Genomic DNA, 18,017 nt, shown 5'->3' on the forward strand with positions numbered 1-18,017 from the left:
GCTATGAGGAGAGGTGAGTTTATGTTGCATTTAGAGACAGCGATAAATTGTCAAAATTGTTTTTTACTTGTTGGAATGAAGGGAAAAGTTATCTTTTGTTCTCCTTTTTTCTTTTTTTTTACACTTTTTTCTTTTGTATTTTGTTGTTTGGGACTTTTTTGTAGTGTGTATTCATTTTCACTTTTCTTATGATCCTTAATAAACTTAAGGATTAGGGTTGAAAAAAAAATCAGGTTTCACTTATCTGAGGATGAGGTAACCTGCAGGTATATATGTTAATAGCTTTTAAAAGTACTTCTATTTCCCACATATATGTATGTATAAGCCAATCCACAGATAAGCAGACTCTCACATTTTTAACCAAAATACCATGAAAAATGCAGAGTTGACTTATCCACAGCTTATCTTTTTATGGTATTTTGGCTTAATGTTCAAAAGTTGGATTATTTGCAGGAGGGGTTCTACACTAGTGTACATGGTATATTACTTAATAATCTCATGTCAAAAGAACACTCATTTCATAATCCTTCCAAAAGAAATTCCTGTTCAAAATCATGATCAGCATTTTCAGGAAAAAGAAATGTTATTAAGAGAAGAATTTTTTAATTCTTATTCCCTCAACAACCACCTCCAAAGAATATGCTTTTGGGTTCTTTTGGACTATAATCATACTCAAAAAAAAATAAATGTCTGATAAATTTAATTAATCTTTAAATCTCGAATTCTCTACTTCCTATGTTGAATTTGGCAGAGGTAGGAATATGACATCATTAGTAATTACATGAATTGGAACTTATCTTGTATACATTTATGCTTTGTACAGAAACACAGACCTAATATATAGATTTTGGGTATCATTCCATAAAATAAGTTCTATCTTTCAACAGATCATGCTGTGTTTATTCTATTAGTCTTCAAAGGTACTCTAATAATATTTGTTCCAGATTTCCTTAAATAATCTAATTGTTCACGTAGACTAGTTGGATGAGAGAATAGTTTCCTAAGGTATTTTATTGCTATAATTTAACTGCAGAATTTGATCATGCATCTGCAGTGTTTAACTGGTGTTACCTTGCAAATGAAACAAAGGTCAGGAAGACCAAGCACCCTTACAGAGTATCCTTTACAAACCCATCCCTCACCTCTTCATCCATCTCTGGGTGGCAGAAGGAGCGTGTGGAAAGTTCATCTGTCAGATCTTCATGGCTGCTGTGAGGAGGTTCCACCTTGCCACTAAAGAACAAAACCGTCTCTGGACTGGGGTTAGGCCAGGACAGAATTCCTTGCTTATCCACACAGCAGAGCACCTAAAAACAAGCCCAAGACACCTGACAAAACCCCAGAGATATACAATAAACTATTGGGCAAGGCTACGTCTGAATCAGTGAGCCAGACACAATGTTCCGTTGTTTAAACCCAATGCAAGACAAAAGGTCGTTTCCAAATAACCTTCAATCTTTCTAAACTTTATATATATATATATATTCTTGAATGCAGAAATACTTTTCCCAATATGTGCAGATGCCATAAAACACTGTAAAGCAAAGTAAGGACTTACTTTAGTTAAGTTTGTTCCTAAGAGGACTATAAGGGGCATGCATAAGAGCACAAAAGTGCCTACCGTTCCTGTCCTATTGTTTCCTTTCATTATATATACGCTTATATGTTGTATAGTTGTTTCATGCTTATGTTTATATATACTGTTTTGACAAAATAAAAAAAAAGGAGATGACAAGGCACAGTCCTAGCTCAGTGAGAGACCCGCTAAGGCCAAAAGGAATGACAATTGGCAGCATGTGGTGTCCTTTATAATTTTTAGCCATCTTCTATCACATTTCATGTTTTGGACAGGAGTGAAGGCTCTTGTGAAAAATAGGTGGAAAGTAAAGTAAAATAGGTGGAAAGTAAAGATTCTTAGTAAATTAAAATGTTAATGTTCTAAAAGCTGAAAAGGACAAGAGCATGCCTGCTGCTCATTTGTAGTTTATTGATTTAAAACTAGACACCTCGGCTTTATCATTTCTTTTCTACATAGAAGACATTACTGTCAGTCCAGCCAAGATAAAGAGCTTGCCAATCAGTAGCAACTTGATATCTTCGGTCCTCAACCTAAAATCAATCTGACCACATTTCTGAACCATTATCCCATCAATATCTAGCTAACACATTAAGATAGATTTTAGAAGAACTGTTTGCAACCATAAAGGAAACTAGCCAATGAAACACAGGGCAGGGAACTCTATGCTCCTTTTTGCAGTTCTTCCTGCAATCAGACTTACTGTGACAGATCCCAGACTGTGAAGCAGACTAGAGGTGAAGGTGAGAGTGGGTGATTTGCCCTTCAGAACTTGCAGGAAGTGGCTCCAGATACACCGTAACATTTCCTACCAAAAAAGCCACAACAACTAGTCAACTAATGAGGAAGAATGGCAAGTTCAAATAGACTTGACACAGGAACATGGTTATTTCCGGAAAGACAGAATTGGTAGCAAGTGACAGTTTAACATTTCCACAGAAACTAAGTATAGCAACCTATGTATAAATCAGATCTCTAGTGCATGACAAAGCTTGTAGGGAATGTTGGACTTCAAATATGTACAGGAAGTCGGATGATTGGGGGGGGGTTGGTTTTTCTTTCCTTCTGTTCTTTCTGTCTGTCTGTCTGTTATTATCTTTCTTGTTTAGAACTGCAGAAAAAATAATTGCTACCAACCTGCCTTCCATTGAGGACCTGTATACTGCATGAATCAAGAAGAGGGCCATGAAAATATGTACAGATCCCTCACATCCTGGACATAAACTGTTTCAACTCCTACCTTCAAAACGACGCTATAGAGCACTGCACACCAGAACAACTAGACACAAGAACAGTTTTTTCCCAAACGCCATCACTCTGCTAAACAGATAATTTCCTCAACACTGTCAAACTATTTACTAAATCTGCATTACTATTAATCTTCTCATCGTTCCCATCACCCATCTCCTTCCACTTATGACTGTATGACTGTAACTTTGTTGCTGGTATCCTTATGATTTATATTGATATTGATTGTTTCCTGATTGCTTATTTGTACCCTATGATTACCATAAATGTTGTATCATTAAGTGTTAAATTTGTACCCTATAAGTATCATTAAGTGTTGTAAGTGTTGTACCTTGATGAAGGTATCTTTTCTTTTATGTACACTGAGAGCATATGCACCAAGACAAATTCCTTGTGTGTCCAATCACACTTGGCCAATAAAAAATTCTATTCTATTCTATTCTATTCTATTCTATTCTATTTTGTACTGTGACAAATACAGCTCTAAAAAATTTGAATTTTGACAAACATGTATCTAAAAAAATCAGTGCAGGCAGAATTCTGAACTTCACCTTACGATTCAGCTTTGTGGAACAATTCTGAGAGGATTGTTCAATCTGGGATATTTAAAAAGAACATAGATATATATCCTCTATTATGCTAAATTTTGTTAAAATATGTGGGAAACAGATACCAAACAAACAGGTCTTTGTAGTGGGATTCATATAGATTCCACTGTTCACCTACACATAGCTAGAACTCCATTTAGAATTATAGAATTGGAAGATACTATTTAGCCTACTAAGTTCAACCTATGCTCCATGCAGGAATCCAAACTTGAACATTCACAAGAGAAGGATATCCAACCTCCACATGAAGACACCAAGTAAACAGGAGCCCATTATCTCCCTTGCTTCCACTGTCAACTGCTATTATTAAATGGTTTTTTTGCCCCTCTAAAATTCAATTTGAATCCATCTTCCTGTAACATGAAACTGTTACTTCATGCACTCATCTTTGGAACAATAGGGAACAAGTTTTGACCTTCTTCTCTGAGACATATCTTCAGATATTTGAAAGTACTGTCCTGTCTTCCTCAGTCATTTTTTTCTCAAAGCTAAATACGCAGTTTCTTTAGTCTATCTTCATGTGACACAGAAAAATGGAAGAAACATTTAGTTAAATTAGCTACATTTCTTTTTTAAAGAAATAAAAATAAATGCTCTCTCCCTCCCCCTCTCTCTTTCTCTGCAGTATTGTTTCAAAGTGCAAAGGATTGCTCCAAAGCACTAAAAAATTAGATACCAGTTCATCATCACCCACCTGAATTGATACCACAGAAAATTTGCCCACTGATACTACCATTTCTTATACACTCATTACTGAATGCAATAGGCAATCGACATTGCTTCTTAATTTAGACAGAAGAAAGCAACAAGTTCCACCAATGAACTGTTTCTTGCTTTGATAAAACTCTGGTTTTTTGCAGATAATGGTAAAGCATATTCTCTTTTCGTCTAAGAAAAAACAATTAAAGAGGTTTAAGTAATGAATGATAGGGGTTTGGATCTCATTAATCAGATTATAACATATAGACTATCTGGATAAATTTTGAAATTCTACCACCCATTTGTTCCATCTAATCTCGCAGAAATACCCAGTTTCTCATATTTAACTTTCCTAAATCCGATTCTGACATATAGATATAGAGTATGCAGCCTGAAATTCTTAGGATGCTTTTTTCCAGTCCCTTGGACCATCTGTCGGTTATTTTCACTCAGCTAGACAAGCAAGGTGAATTATGTGCTTCCTTAAAATAAACTTTTGAAAAATTTCACAGGCTTAATTCAAATGCCCTTTTGTTCTCAAAAAAATCAAACAAAACTAGTACACTGTAGACATTCACTATAGGGGACAGCATATAGAAAGGTGTGCAGTAAGCGTGCAGACCATCACAGTATAGCGAAATGAAAGTGCCCACAAGCCAAAGATACATAAGAAAATAAGAAGAAGAGGCCAAGCATTTTGCAACAAGGAAGGATGGACTGCACAGAAGAACACAGAACAGGATGCAAGACTGTTCAATAAAATAGTACCTGGGAAGATACCACCTCTGTGTAGCTACTGAGTGTGTCTTCTGAGAACTTAGCCAGCTGCAGCAAAAAAATAAAATAAAATTGGTTACTATCAAGATATTTGGAAGGGATGCATGAAGAAAATCCTTCTGAAAATACTTGTCACCACTAGGATACTTGAATGAAAGAGGATCTTTGTAGGCTAAGCTCTACATGAAAAGTATCCTGCCTCAGATATTCCTTTACAAATTGAAAAAAACCAGCCCAAAAGAATCGAGTCTCCATTTTGACCATGAAAAGATACTGAGGGACGCAGGAACTTATATTAAAATTTAAAATGAGCTTTTGGTTAAAAGCAAACACATTCCTAAATTAAAAATGAGCCAAAGGTAATCAAGATAGCTGCTAAGGTGGAACGCAAGGAACAGCATCAAGTAGAAAGTGGTTCAGAAGAAGACTTGAAGAAGAAACCAGTCAGGAAAGTTGAAGGGAAAATTAAAGAGAGCGGGGAAAGAAGCAGACACATGCAGGCTGGGAGAACAAAGAGTCTAATTCCAACCCCCAGACAAAGTGAAAGCATGGAAAGGAAAAGAGCTATATAAACCAAGAGGACAGAAGCATGTAATTGTGCTAGATGATTTTGGTGGTAAAGCGCTACAAGAGACAGTGCTACTCTAAGCCAAAGCAGAAGTGGCAAAGACCCAATTAAGCTTACAGATGGCAAAGAGCAATGATACCAGTCTACATTTGGGGTGTAAGCGTATTGCCCAAAGAGCCACAATTTCTGGACTCTGGAATGGAGAAGGGAAACACTGAGAATACGAGCACTGAAGCAAACAAAGGAGACGCTGGAGAAAGGAAGAGGAAAATAAGGACACCAAGCTTCACATGTCTACAGCAAGCAAGCAGAGATGGAAGCAGAAGGAATGGAAGAAGCAGAACAAGACTGAATAGGAGAAGCAGAAAGAAGCAGGAATGATATAAATCAATTGACAGTAAAATCTACACAATCAAGAAAAAACATTATTCCTGTTATTGGTAACCCCCCCCATAAGTTCTGCAATTCTAAAAACATATATAATATCTAGTTATTCATTAGAGAGGTTAAACAATTTAGAATCAAAAGACTGGTGCAAGCTAAAATGGAAACTTACCGACTACCTTCTACAGAAGTCTGGAAACAAAAGAGTTGAGAATTGCAACCAGCAGATGGTCTATCAGATCCTCTGAATAATTCCCATTTTGTTCATGCTCAAACCCCAAATCAGTTTCAGTTTTGTCCCTTTATCCCTTTAACGGCTCCCTCAGGAATACCTCCAATTCAGTGGTACTTTTACTACTGGTTCTGTGGGTGTGGCTTGGTGGGCGTGGCATGGCTTGGTGGGCATGGCAGGAGAAGGATACTATAAAATCTCCATTCCCACCCCACTCCAGGGGAACGATACTGCAAAATCCCCCATTTCCTAATTAGCTGGGACTCAGGAGGCAGAGAATAGATGGAGGTGGGGCCAGTCAGAGGTGGTATTTACCGGTTCTCCGAACTACTCAAAATTTCCGCTACTGGTTCTCCAGAACTTGTCAAAACCTGCTGAAACCCACCTCTGCTCCAATTCCAAAGAATGATAAAGAAAAAGCAGGGAAAAGGAAAGAAGGACATAGGATTTTCCTCTGACAATATTAAAAGAGGTTAGCGAATTCCCATTCCATATTTTTTTTCCCAGTCCATCCTCCCACCGCTCCTTGTTGTTAAATACCTACCAAGGATGTGGGGGAAGCTTTGCTCATCTGGGCCAGAACCCTGGCTTCACCAAAAGCTGTGGCAAGAATCCATAGGACTGGAAACAGGAGTGGGAGGATAGGCAAGACTCCATTAACCTGTAAGGCCATTCCAAGTCACAATGAGTACAACCACTTTGCATAGATAGCTAAGGATGAAGCACCTCCCCAGATATTCAGTGATGACCAAAGCCATAAAGACATTCTACAGATGTCCCAAAAGCATCCTGTTTTTTGAGATCACTGAAATTACATATAAGAGAATATAAACATGAATAAAGGAAAAATGCAAGAAAAGGTAAATTACAGGTGGAATCTCAAGAGCCACAAACCTTACCACATAACTCCATGAAAGACTTATTTTTGCCATGTTTAGTTGTACATCAGCAGAACTAGAATAACAAACTGGGGCTGCTAATAGACCCAGGTACCACAGTTCCCTAAAGTCGGAATCTCAGGACATCCTTTAAAGGTGTTGAGCTTGCTTCCCAGAAAAGTCTGAACACAAGTAGCAACAAATTATACTGGGTTCCTTTGAATGCCCCCTTTCTGCCGTCAAAAACAAAGGTAAAGGTTCCCCTCGCACATATGTGCTGGTCGTTCCTGACTCTAGAGGGCGATGCTCATCGTTTCAAAGCCAAGGACCCAGCGCTGTCCGAAGACATCTCCATGGTCATGTGACCGGCATGACTAAATGCCAAAGGTGCACAGAACCTTCCCACCAAAGGTGGTCCCTATTTTTCTACTTGCATTTTTTATGTGCTTTCGAACTGCTAGGTTGGCAGAAGCTGGGACAAGTAACGGGAGCCCTAGGGATTCAAACAGCTGAACTGCCGACCTTTCGATCAACAAGTTCAGCGTCTTAGCCACTGAGCCACTGCGTCCCGCTGTCAAAAACAAAACAGGAGCCCAAAATCAGAATGCAAAATTGAAGCAAATTGGGTCCTGCTTCCTCCAAAGTTCTTCAACAAGTCAAATAAGTGCATTCTGCACTACCTGAAGTATCCTTCTCACCCTTTTCACTGTGAAATGCATCCCTACCGAACACAGCTTAATAGCGGAATGTAGCACATACAAAAGTATTAACATCACACAAGTATTTAATAGTAAATGCAAAAAATACTCTTCTTCATTTTTTGATAAGTGAGAACCAAAACCAATTTGGGGAGCATAGTTTTCTTTACCTGAAGCTGAAGAAACATGTACTGCCAAGGGACTATTCCACCAGCCATGAAAAAAAAACGCATGGCATTGGTGATCAGGAAGCCAAGCTGCCATTTAAAGAAAGGAAACAACATTAAAAACCTCAGCTTTCAGACTCCCACCCTTCTATATCTAACATAATTATTCTTTGCAAGATTATACAGTGACCAGATTTGGGGTGAATCAAAGAAAATAGAGCACCCATTACATAAATAGATTGGTTCACTTTACTTGCCACTATTGTAGTTTAAATGGAGAGATGACTCTGAGCCTGTGAATGCAGACTTCGTCATTTTCATTATATATTTTTTAGAAAATAGACAAGCAATTTTCTGAAAAACAGCGCTCAAGGCAAACAGCATTTAAGTTCCAAACATCAAAACAATGTAATTAAAATGTGTCAATAACACCCTAAGGAAACAGCATTTGCCAGCTAAAAAGTGCTTTAGCAACCTTGATGTTGAAGCACGGCTATGGATAAAAGTCATTTGGCCTTCAACCACAAATAAGATCTAGTCCCAAAGGTGCTTTTTTCAAGAGGCAACTGGACTTTCTGATTTTTTATTTGAAGACATTTCGCTTCTCATGCAAGAAGCTTTTTCAGCTCTGACTGAATGGTGGGGAATGGAAGGATTTATACTCTTTGCAGACAGCTGGTCATTTGCATTCTATTAGCGAGTTGTTGAGGTCACCTGGAGGTTTGCCTGTGTCATCAGGGTCACCTGAGTGGTGCAAATGGATGTGGAGCCTTCTTGGAACTTTGAAAGGACTGTGTTTGAACAGCCCTCTCTCAACAGAGGGGGAGGGATAGGACATCATCTATCTTCAATCTATGATACAGCCCTTCCAACAGTTCCAAGAAGGTTCCATACTCATTTGCACCTGTCAGGTGACCCTGATGACCCAGATAAACCTCCAGGTGGTCTCAGCAACTCTCTAAAATATGGGTGTCAAACTCACCGTATCACATTGCCGTCACGTGATGTTTTGCAACATTTCCTCCGTCACAGAGCTGGGGTGGACATGGCCTGCATGTGACACATCCAGCCTGTGGGCCGCCAGTTTGACACCCCTGCTCTAAAAGAATGCAAATGACCAGCTCTCTGCAAAAAGTATAAATCCTTCCACTCCCCACCATCCAGTCAGAGCTGAAGAAGCTTCTTGGATGAGAAGTGAAATGTCTTCAAAGAAAAAAACCAGAAAGTCCGGTTGCTTCTTGGAAAAAAAAGCACCTTTGGGACAACCATGTACCTGGATGACTGAGAATCTCCATAGACATGATGTAGTCTGGTTTTCTTGGGATTAGCTGCTGAAAAGACTCTCTCTTTGAATTACTCCCAAACAGTCTCCAATGATAGCATGACAGAAGAAGAATCTCTCATCTAGATCTTAAATTCCAAGCAGACGTATATGTCATTTTCCAAATAAAAGTGTTTTAAATTGTGCTCGGAGAGGACCAGTAGCCACTAAAATTGTTTTCTCAGAAACAGGTCTCCATTAATATTTGGACTGAGGTTTGCAAGCATTTTTTTTAAAGCAGACTTACTTAGTCCATGTTATGGTAGTCAAAACAAGAGGTCGCTATGTCATGCCTGCTGTATCCAGATCAGGCATTTTAAAGAATGGATACTGCAGATGTATTGGCTTTAGCTGTGCACATACTGTATATTCCCATCTTCCTTTAAAACCTGGATACCCTTTATGCCCATCTTACTGTTGAGACTGAGAGAGAAAGAGAGGGATCACCTTAAGGTTTAGTTAAGCTACCTTCTCTTCTTCTGTGTTGGTCTATGACTGTAACAATTATCTCCTCTCTCTCTTTCTCCCGACAAAACTGCTCCAGCAGTTTTGTCTAGTTATCTCCTGTACATAAAACAGTTTTTCCTATTTCTACAAATGAATACTCAAGACTTGCAAAAATGAATCAAGGACTATTTCTTCAAAGGCACAGAAAACCATCGCTCATCGGGATACTCCTAGTCACCTAGAACTTGACTGGACCAAAACCAAAGAGCTGCTTCTTACAACCAATTACACATACCAGCACAACAGGAACAGCGAACTTCAGCATCACTGACTGTACTGTGAATCTCTCGTTATCTAGAGCAGTCACAGGCCGTGATAAGCCCGTGTCTAAGCATAACCTGAAACAAACAAATGAAAAGTCACCGAGGATCTCAAAAACACTGTCAATCATGTATTACCTTTTGCTAGCTTTGTATCCAGCAAATCTGTTATGCTTTGGGAAGAGCTCTATCCAAGAATTAAGAACTTACCGAACATTGTCAATCACTGGTGTTTTTGTGACCCGAAAGAGTCGAAACATCTGGGGATTCTGGGGTCCTTTCTTCACCTCTCCACTGGGGGAGGGTGGGGGAGAAAAAGGAGGAAACAGATCCCCTGGTTCTAAGACAATGTGTTCATCATCCTGTTAGAAAAAGATGAGACAGTGGCAGAAGCTGTCTAACAAACAGGCAACTCGAGCATCTTACAAAAAGTTCAAACTTCTTTAAGCAACCAACAACAACACATCTTACTTTACTACAACATATAATTTACCGTTGCTTGGCTGACACAATAGTCTTTTATAGCATTATTATATGAACCCTGTTTTTTCGCTCACAGAACCTTCAAGGAGGCTTCAGTTAGTCCAGAATGCAGCTGCGCGGGTGATTGAGGGAGCCACACGTTGCTCCCGGGTAACACCACTCCTGCGCAGTCTGCACTGGCTACCTGTGGTCTTTCGGGTGCGCTTCAAGGTTCTGGTTACCACCTTTAAAGCGCTCCATGGCTTAGGGCCCAGGTACTTACGGGACCGCCTGCTGTTACCTTATGCCTCCCACTGCACGCTCACACAGAGAGGGTCTTCTCAGGGTGCCGTCCGCCAAGCAATGTCGGTTGGCGGTCCCCAGGGGAAGGGCCTTCTCTGTTGGAGCACCTACCCTCTGGAACGAACTTCCCCCTGGTTTGCATCAATTACCTGACCTTCGGACCTTTCGCCGTGAATTGAAAACGTATTTGTTTATTCAAGCGGGACTGGCTTAATTTTTAATATTCTAAATTTTTAAATTTTTAAAATTTTAATAATTTTAACTGGTGTATTTTATTTATGGGTCAAATTTGACGGTTTTAATTTTCGGCCATTTATAGAATACGTTATTTTAACTATGGTTTTAATTTGTATATTGTTCTGTTTTAATCCGGCTGTACACCGCCCTGAGTCCTTCGGGAGAAGGGCGGTATAAAAATCTAAATAATAAATAAGTAATAAATAAATAAGGTATCTAACAATAACAAATTAAGCATACTTCTTAAAAAATGAAAACAGAGAAATGCACAGCTAAGTTAAAACGAAAAGGTCCACCGAGCTGAAGAAGCAATGACATGCAATGCATGGTAGCTGTGGTGGCACAGTGGTTAGAATGCAGTATTACAGGCAAACTCTGCCGACTGCCAGCAGTTTGATCCTGACCAGCCAGGGTTGACTCATGGTTGACTCAGCCTTCCATCCTTTCGAGCTTAGTAAAATGAAGACCCAGATTGTTGGGGGCAATATGCTGACTCTGTAAGCCGCTTGGAGAGGGCTGTAAAGCACTATGAAGCAGTATAAACATCTAAGTGCTATTGCTATTTGTTATTGCTTTAAATCCATTACAGAAAGAAGTCATTTTGTCACAAGTTGTATATGCTGATGTTTTCTGAACTATTTGGTTTCCATTTTTAAAATAAATGTTTAATTATGGCCCTTTCAGGAAGAAATTTATGGGTGTTTCTAATACTCATATTTATGTAGAAAAATATTAAATACTTTGAATCAAAAAAACCCCAGAATCAGACTTTGGACATGCCAAATTCTTGTTTTTTACTGGTACATCAGCATCAACATTACCATCAAGAAGAAAAATCTGAGTTACCTTAATCCCTCTAAGAGAGGTGAAAGATTCCTGGCCTGGCCTCAGAGCAACAATATCTCCTTCTACCAACAGGCTTACTGGGAGGTTGACAAGGTGACCATCCCTATAGACCCAATGGAGCGACCAGGATGGCGCAAAGGGCATGTGAAGGTCGGGGTACATAGTTTTTGTCCAGATGAGTTCTTTGCTATCTTTTAAAGCATCTGAAATATCAGATCAACAGAAAATGGTTATTAAACTGACTAAAATACTAATAGGAAAAATATTCAAGGAGGAAGAAAATAGATAGGCAACACCAGAACAGTATCAGAAAATTATAATAAATAGTTTGTTAGCTTCCTTCCTTTCGTCTCTCTTGAAAAAATGTCGTTCAAGGTTAACAAACAAAACATATTGGCAATCCACCATTGCAAATCATGTGCAGACTTCTCTTTCCAATGTTGTATAAATAATTCTTTTTGGCCACCCTCCATGCATGAAGGGATTATTTGATGAGGTCCCATCCACTAAGGTCATACTGCTAAACATTGATCCAGATTTCAGTAGCAGCACGAATTTATTCTGAGTTCATTTTAAGGTCAAATTAAAAGCCTAACCTTATCCTTCCAGCCCTGGTATTAATTAATACAATCCTTCAGGATCTGTTGGCATCTATGCCATTTTAGAGAAGCTATATTAATTTCAACCATGGCAAGGTGGAGTTATACTCTCCCCATTTTCTGTTTTTCCAGTCACTCATTCATCAACTACACACACCTCCTAAAACATGCATTTTAATGGGCATCAATGCATTTCATTAGTTTAGTACAGGGGTCCCCAAACTTGGCAGCTTTAAGACTTGTGGACGTCAACTACCAGAATTCTCCAGCCAGCTATGCTGAAGAATTCTGGGAATTGAAGTCCACAAGTCTTAAAGCTGCCAAGTTTGAAGACCTCTGGTTTAGTACATGCTACAAATAATCTGCTCGGTCTTCCTATAGAGTTTGTAAACTGCAGCAGTGGTTCTTGCAGCTTTCCCTGTAGTGCATCAAAAATTTCAACATCTGGATAAATTTGGCAAGTACAGTAGAACCTCTGGTCATGAATGCTTCGGACCATGACCAAACCGAGTTCTGACCAAAAAATTCACTTTTTTTTTTTCATGGCCAATTTTCCCTTCCATGCCATTTTTTATTTTTTTTTTGTAAGCGCCAAATTTCCAAAATTAGGTTCAGGTCACGATTAAATCGGTTTGCAACCAAAGTTATGGAGTGAATTATGGTCATGACCAGAGGTTCGACTGTAATATGTTTGTTCACGGAAGACAGAACAGGATGGAGATCCAGATGGAGGGAAACAAGGGAACAAAAACAGCAGCACTGATTTGGTCAGGGGTTCTTATCAATCCTCTGTCCGTAGATATGAGACATTCTTCTCTTTAGTAGCAGCCTGGTTTCAGAATATCCAGCCACAGGAAGTATGCTTGTTGCATTATTTCTGGTGCTAGGTTAAAATGTACTGTATTTTTCGGAGTATAAGACACACTCCCCACCCCACCCCACCCCGCTAAAAGTGGGTGAAAATTTCAGTGCATCATATACAGAGAATGTTGCGGTGGGGAAGGGGGTTGGTGTGGTGCCAATCAGCTGTTCTAGAATGGGCAGCGGCGGTGGTGGAGAACACGGGGTGGGGGTGGCAAACAGGGGGCCGCAAACGAGCTGCAAACAGGGGGCGGCAAACAGCCCACGGTAAACGGGCTGCAATGAACGGTGAATGGGCCACAGCGAACAGGCTGCAGCGGTGATGAACGGGCCACAGTGGTGGCAAATGGGTGGCGGCAAATGGGCTGCAGTGGCAACGAATGAGCCGTGGCAAACAGGCTGCGGTGACAATGAACAGGCCAATTTTTTTTTCTACCCCCCAAAAGGTAGGTGCATCTTATAGTCCAGAGCATCTTATACTCTGAAAAATATGGTATTTATTTACCAAAGAATTTTTAAATTTCAAGCTTATATTTTATTTCCGTTTAAATACTTTTTATGTTTGTCATAGTTACTGTCATAGATAGCTACTGATGCTTAGCTTTTATTTCCTTTTGTGTAGCACTTAATATAGCCAGTCCACAATTGAGATTAAGATCACAATTGAGCCCAAAATTTCTGTTATTAAATGAAATATTTGTTAGCTGAGTTTTGGCCCATTTTACGACCTTTTTTGCCACATTTGTTAAAGTCAATCATTGTTGTTGTTAAGTTAGTGATAAGGTTGCTAAGTGAATCTGGGTTCCCCATTGACTTGGCTCAACTTTGCTTGTCAGGAGGTTACAAAAGGGGATCACATGACTCCAGGACACTGCAATTGTTATAAATACGAGTCAGGCCAAGCGTCTGAATTTTGATCACATTGCCATGGGGAAGCTGCAACGGTTGTAAGTGGGAAAATGGTCATAAGTCACTCTTTTCAGTGCCGTTGTAACTTTTAATGGTCACTAAACAAGTTGAAGAGTACCTGTATCTGATATTGGGGCATATAACTCCAAATTCCTTTTCTGAATGAAGACATGGTTTACAAATATAGAAAATTTAAAAAAGGAAAAAAGTATTTCTATTACTGTCCTAAAATATAAGTTACAGGATACTGTGGCAATACTGCAGTAACTGGAATAAGAAAAAATTAGGATACTTATATATATATTTGTATATGTATAATTTATACGACTGCCTATTTTACAACAGCCTCTGATGAGATACCAACAGATGAGGGAAAACAAAATCTAACCAAATGCCTAGTTCAAATCTATCATGAAAACATCAGATACAGTAGATGGAAGGGGGATGCAGAAAAAGACTGTAGCAATGATGGAATATAAAGACAAAGGAAGAAAGCAGAAGACTATAACTTTTGGACACAATTTCTATATGAACTTTCTGGAGAATTATCAGCTGTTAATTAAGAATAATTATTTCTTCAGACAAAAGAAAACAGTAGAGTGCCTTCATGGTGTAGTGGTTAAGATGTTGGACTATGTGTAAGGAGATACAGGTACTAGTTCAGTGATGGCTAAACTTTTCTGGACTGAGTGCCCAAAGTGTGCATGTCTGAAGTTCCAAAATGCAATGCACGTGTGGTCCCTGCGCATGCTCCCCCCATGCATGTGTGTGCCCCCTTGTATATGCCTTGTCCCACATTTGCGCACGCAGGCCTTCCACATGTGCCCCGCCCCATGCATGCACGTGTCCCCCCCTGCACGCACCCCCTCGTATTCGCAGCAGAGACCTGAAGACCAGCTAGCCAGCGGGAGGCACACACACATGCGCAATGGAGCTGAACTGGGGCGATGGCTCATGTGCCATCAGAGAGGGGGCTGCGTGCCACCTCTGGCACGCGTGCCACAGGTTCGCCATCACAGTACTAGTTCCTACTCACAACTTCTCTCTAGGGATCAGTGGGCCAGTCACTCCTTCTCTGCCTAAACAATCTAACTCACAGATTGTTCTTGTGAGGAAAAAATGGGAGGGAGGGACATTTATGTACCGCCTTGAGCTCTTGAATGAAAAGTAGGATATAAATCTATGAAATAAATAATAAAATCAACGGCAAAGGTTCTAAGATCTGATGTTGAAAAGGATGCAACCACATCTACATGGGGCAGGGGTGTCAAACTCACGGTCTCACGTTGTCGTCATATGACATATCACTTTTTTCCCCTTCGCTAAACTGGGGGTGGGCATGGCCAGCACGTGATGCATCCACCCTGCGGACCACCAGTTTGACATCCCTGACATAGGTTAAGAAAAATAATAAAGGAGGAAGAAGAGTAAGGGAGGGGGGGGGTTACCATTTATTCTGCTGATGATTTTCCGAAGTCTCCTCTCAATTTCTCGGCGTTTCATCCTTTCTTGCCGTCCAATCACAAAGAGGTCAAGTAGCACCAGGAAGAACAGTGCCAAGGCATTTACGATTTCTGAACCTTCACTGTTTAAAGCAAAACAAGAAGGCTTTTTAAGTAGCTGAAAGAATTATGACCAGATCCAGAGCAGGTTTGACTCTACCTATAAATGCCAACAGGAGTTAGTAAGGAAACCTCTGCTTTAACCCAAGGAGGATTTACAACTCCTATTCTTTCAAATCATGCAACCATAGCAGGAAAGTAAGTGAGATTATAACACATAAAACATTTCTCTTCAGTCCTCTCAGGGCAGCCAACCATTAGAGAGCGCCCTATATCTCAGTCGGTTGTTCATAAAAGAATGTGAGGTCACAGAGTTATATGAGTCCTTCGAGAGAAGGGCGGTATAAAAATTAAATTATTATTATTATTATTATTATTATTATTATTATTATTATTATTATTATTATTATTATTATTATTATTATGTGCATCCCATTGCTAACTGCAATGAGTTATATGGGATCCCATTGCTATCAGTCTGACCAACTTCTGAATACTTTATTTATTTATTTGTTTCCTTGCTTGCTTGCTTATTTACTGATTTATTTCCCATAAATAAGTCAAGGCAGTGAAATATCTTAATCATTTAACATTTTTAAACATAACATTTTATCCTTCACTTGAGACCACAAGGCATCTTGGGCTGAAACTGTTCAGGTTCCTGAAAATAAATACCTTGAGTCCTTTGGTTGGAAGGACTGACTAGGAAGTCGCACCTGTCAAAATTTCTTTAAATAAACTTCACTTTAAAAAAGACATAAGATCCTTTGAAGGCCAGGCATTGGTCTCCACGAAACTGAATGCCCAGTGTTGAAGCAAGGTGAAAAAAAAATCTTTGTAGCAGTCTTTGTAGCTGGGTCAGTTTCATAAGCATGAAGACAGCCAACAAACAGAAATAAAGTGTGAAAGCTTAAGAACGATTAGGAAGTTGCATAGCCTAATCAACAATCCTACTAGCTTTCAGCCACTAATCATATAGTCGCTTATGAGCCTAGCCACATACTTAAATCTTAACACAATTTTTATTCTATATCCATATTGGTCAAGGCAAAAGCAGGAGGTTTTGGGCGGATCTTGGACTCATACTGTGGAAAGTATAAATAAATATATATGATAATATCAATTATTGCCTTTGAAGAATCCATTACAATCTACACATACACACACACGCACACACACACACACAATCCTGTTGTCACCAGATCAAAATACTATTATTGTAATGTGCTTTCAACCTGAGTGGAAACCATTCATGAATTTGATAAATCCTACACAATCCAGGTTGAATTTGTGTGAAATCATTAAAGTATGATTATCTAAAAAAGCAAACATGCTTATGGTTTTCCATAGAATATCAATGGTTTTCTATATGAATTGAAGGGTAAGAAAATGTATAGATTACTTACCTTCCTTGGGGTTGGCTCCCATAGCAGCAGAATAGTAGCAGCATAGTTAGAAGCATCAGAGATGCCCCTGGCCAGTGAAAACAGGAACAACGGTTGCCATGATATAGAAAACTGGCCTTCCATACTTCCTACAATAGGAAAAGTATAAAGAATGGGGCTACATTCACAAACAGAAACTAGACTTTATTATTCAACTGCAAAGATCAAGAGAAGCAACAGTGGAACTAAGTTATATTGGACTGCAAGGACAGTAGATACAATATTCTTGTTATCCATATTCCATGTATAATAGATTGATAGACTGATAGATAGATATAGGTAGACAGACAGCGAAAGAAACAGACAGATGGACAGAGGTTCAGGAGCCCTGTCTACAAAGAATGCTAGTTCTTTATTCTGGCCCTCCAACAGCAGGAAATATCACAGAAATTTGACACCCTGGGATTATCACTTTTCCTTCCCTGAATGGTAAGGGTTACTAGCAACCTTTACAACAATAAATCCAGCAAAACCTCTAACCATACAAAAAATAACATTCCAAATTAAAGCTTGGCATTCAATTTTCCCCTAGACCTCATGGTGGCCTAACTCTCATCCCAGCTGCACCCTACTGCTGAAAGTTTTTCGCTCCCCGGAACACCAAAAATCAGACAATCAAAAAGTAAATGGAGAATTGCCTTTAAACACAAAAAATTACCTCAAATCCACACATTTACATTATAGGAGTAACCTCTGTACAACAGGAAGTACTGACAGAGAAAAAAGATGTTTTCTGTATCAGGGTACCTAGCAACCCAGCAATTTTCATTTATTTTCCCCAATTACTACCACTTTCCTCCAGCTTCAGAGGAATGAAGTCCGTGTTATCTAAATGCTGATTGCTGACTTGTAAACTGGAAATTAAATGCC

General features: G+C 39.3%; 1 protein-coding gene across 5 annotated transcripts in view; it reads right to left on the reverse strand.

Annotated features, from left to right (window-relative positions):
• TMEM94 (transmembrane protein 94) overlaps positions 1-18,017 on the reverse strand; it is an 88,254-nt gene that overhangs the window by 31,404 nt on the left and 38,833 nt on the right. For 3 of the 5 annotated variants that reach the window (XM_058174012.1, XM_058174011.1, XM_058174015.1), the window contains exons 4-13: positions 17,109-17,236; positions 15,589-15,725; positions 11,772-11,974; positions 10,134-10,285; positions 9,899-10,001; positions 7,839-7,925; positions 6,637-6,753; positions 4,900-4,956; positions 2,280-2,384; positions 1,143-1,307 (exon numbers count right to left, since the gene is read on the reverse strand). In XM_058174012.1, coding sequence (XP_058029995.1) covers positions 1,143-1,307; positions 2,280-2,384; positions 4,900-4,956; positions 6,637-6,753; positions 7,839-7,925; positions 9,899-10,001; positions 10,134-10,285; positions 11,772-11,974; positions 15,589-15,725; positions 17,109-17,236 — 1,254 coding nt within the window. The remainder of the gene's footprint in view (positions 1-1,142; positions 1,308-2,279; positions 2,385-4,899; positions 4,957-6,636; positions 6,754-7,838; positions 7,926-9,898; positions 10,002-10,133; positions 10,286-11,771; positions 11,975-15,588; positions 15,726-17,108; positions 17,237-18,017) is intronic. The other 2 variants (XM_058174013.1, XM_058174014.1) reach the window with 2 other exon arrangements.

Source organism: Ahaetulla prasina, chromosome 2 (genome assembly GCF_028640845.1).
Source record: "Ahaetulla prasina isolate Xishuangbanna chromosome 2, ASM2864084v1, whole genome shotgun sequence".
Classification (NCBI taxonomy): Eukaryota; Metazoa; Chordata; class Lepidosauria; order Squamata; family Colubridae; genus Ahaetulla; species Ahaetulla prasina.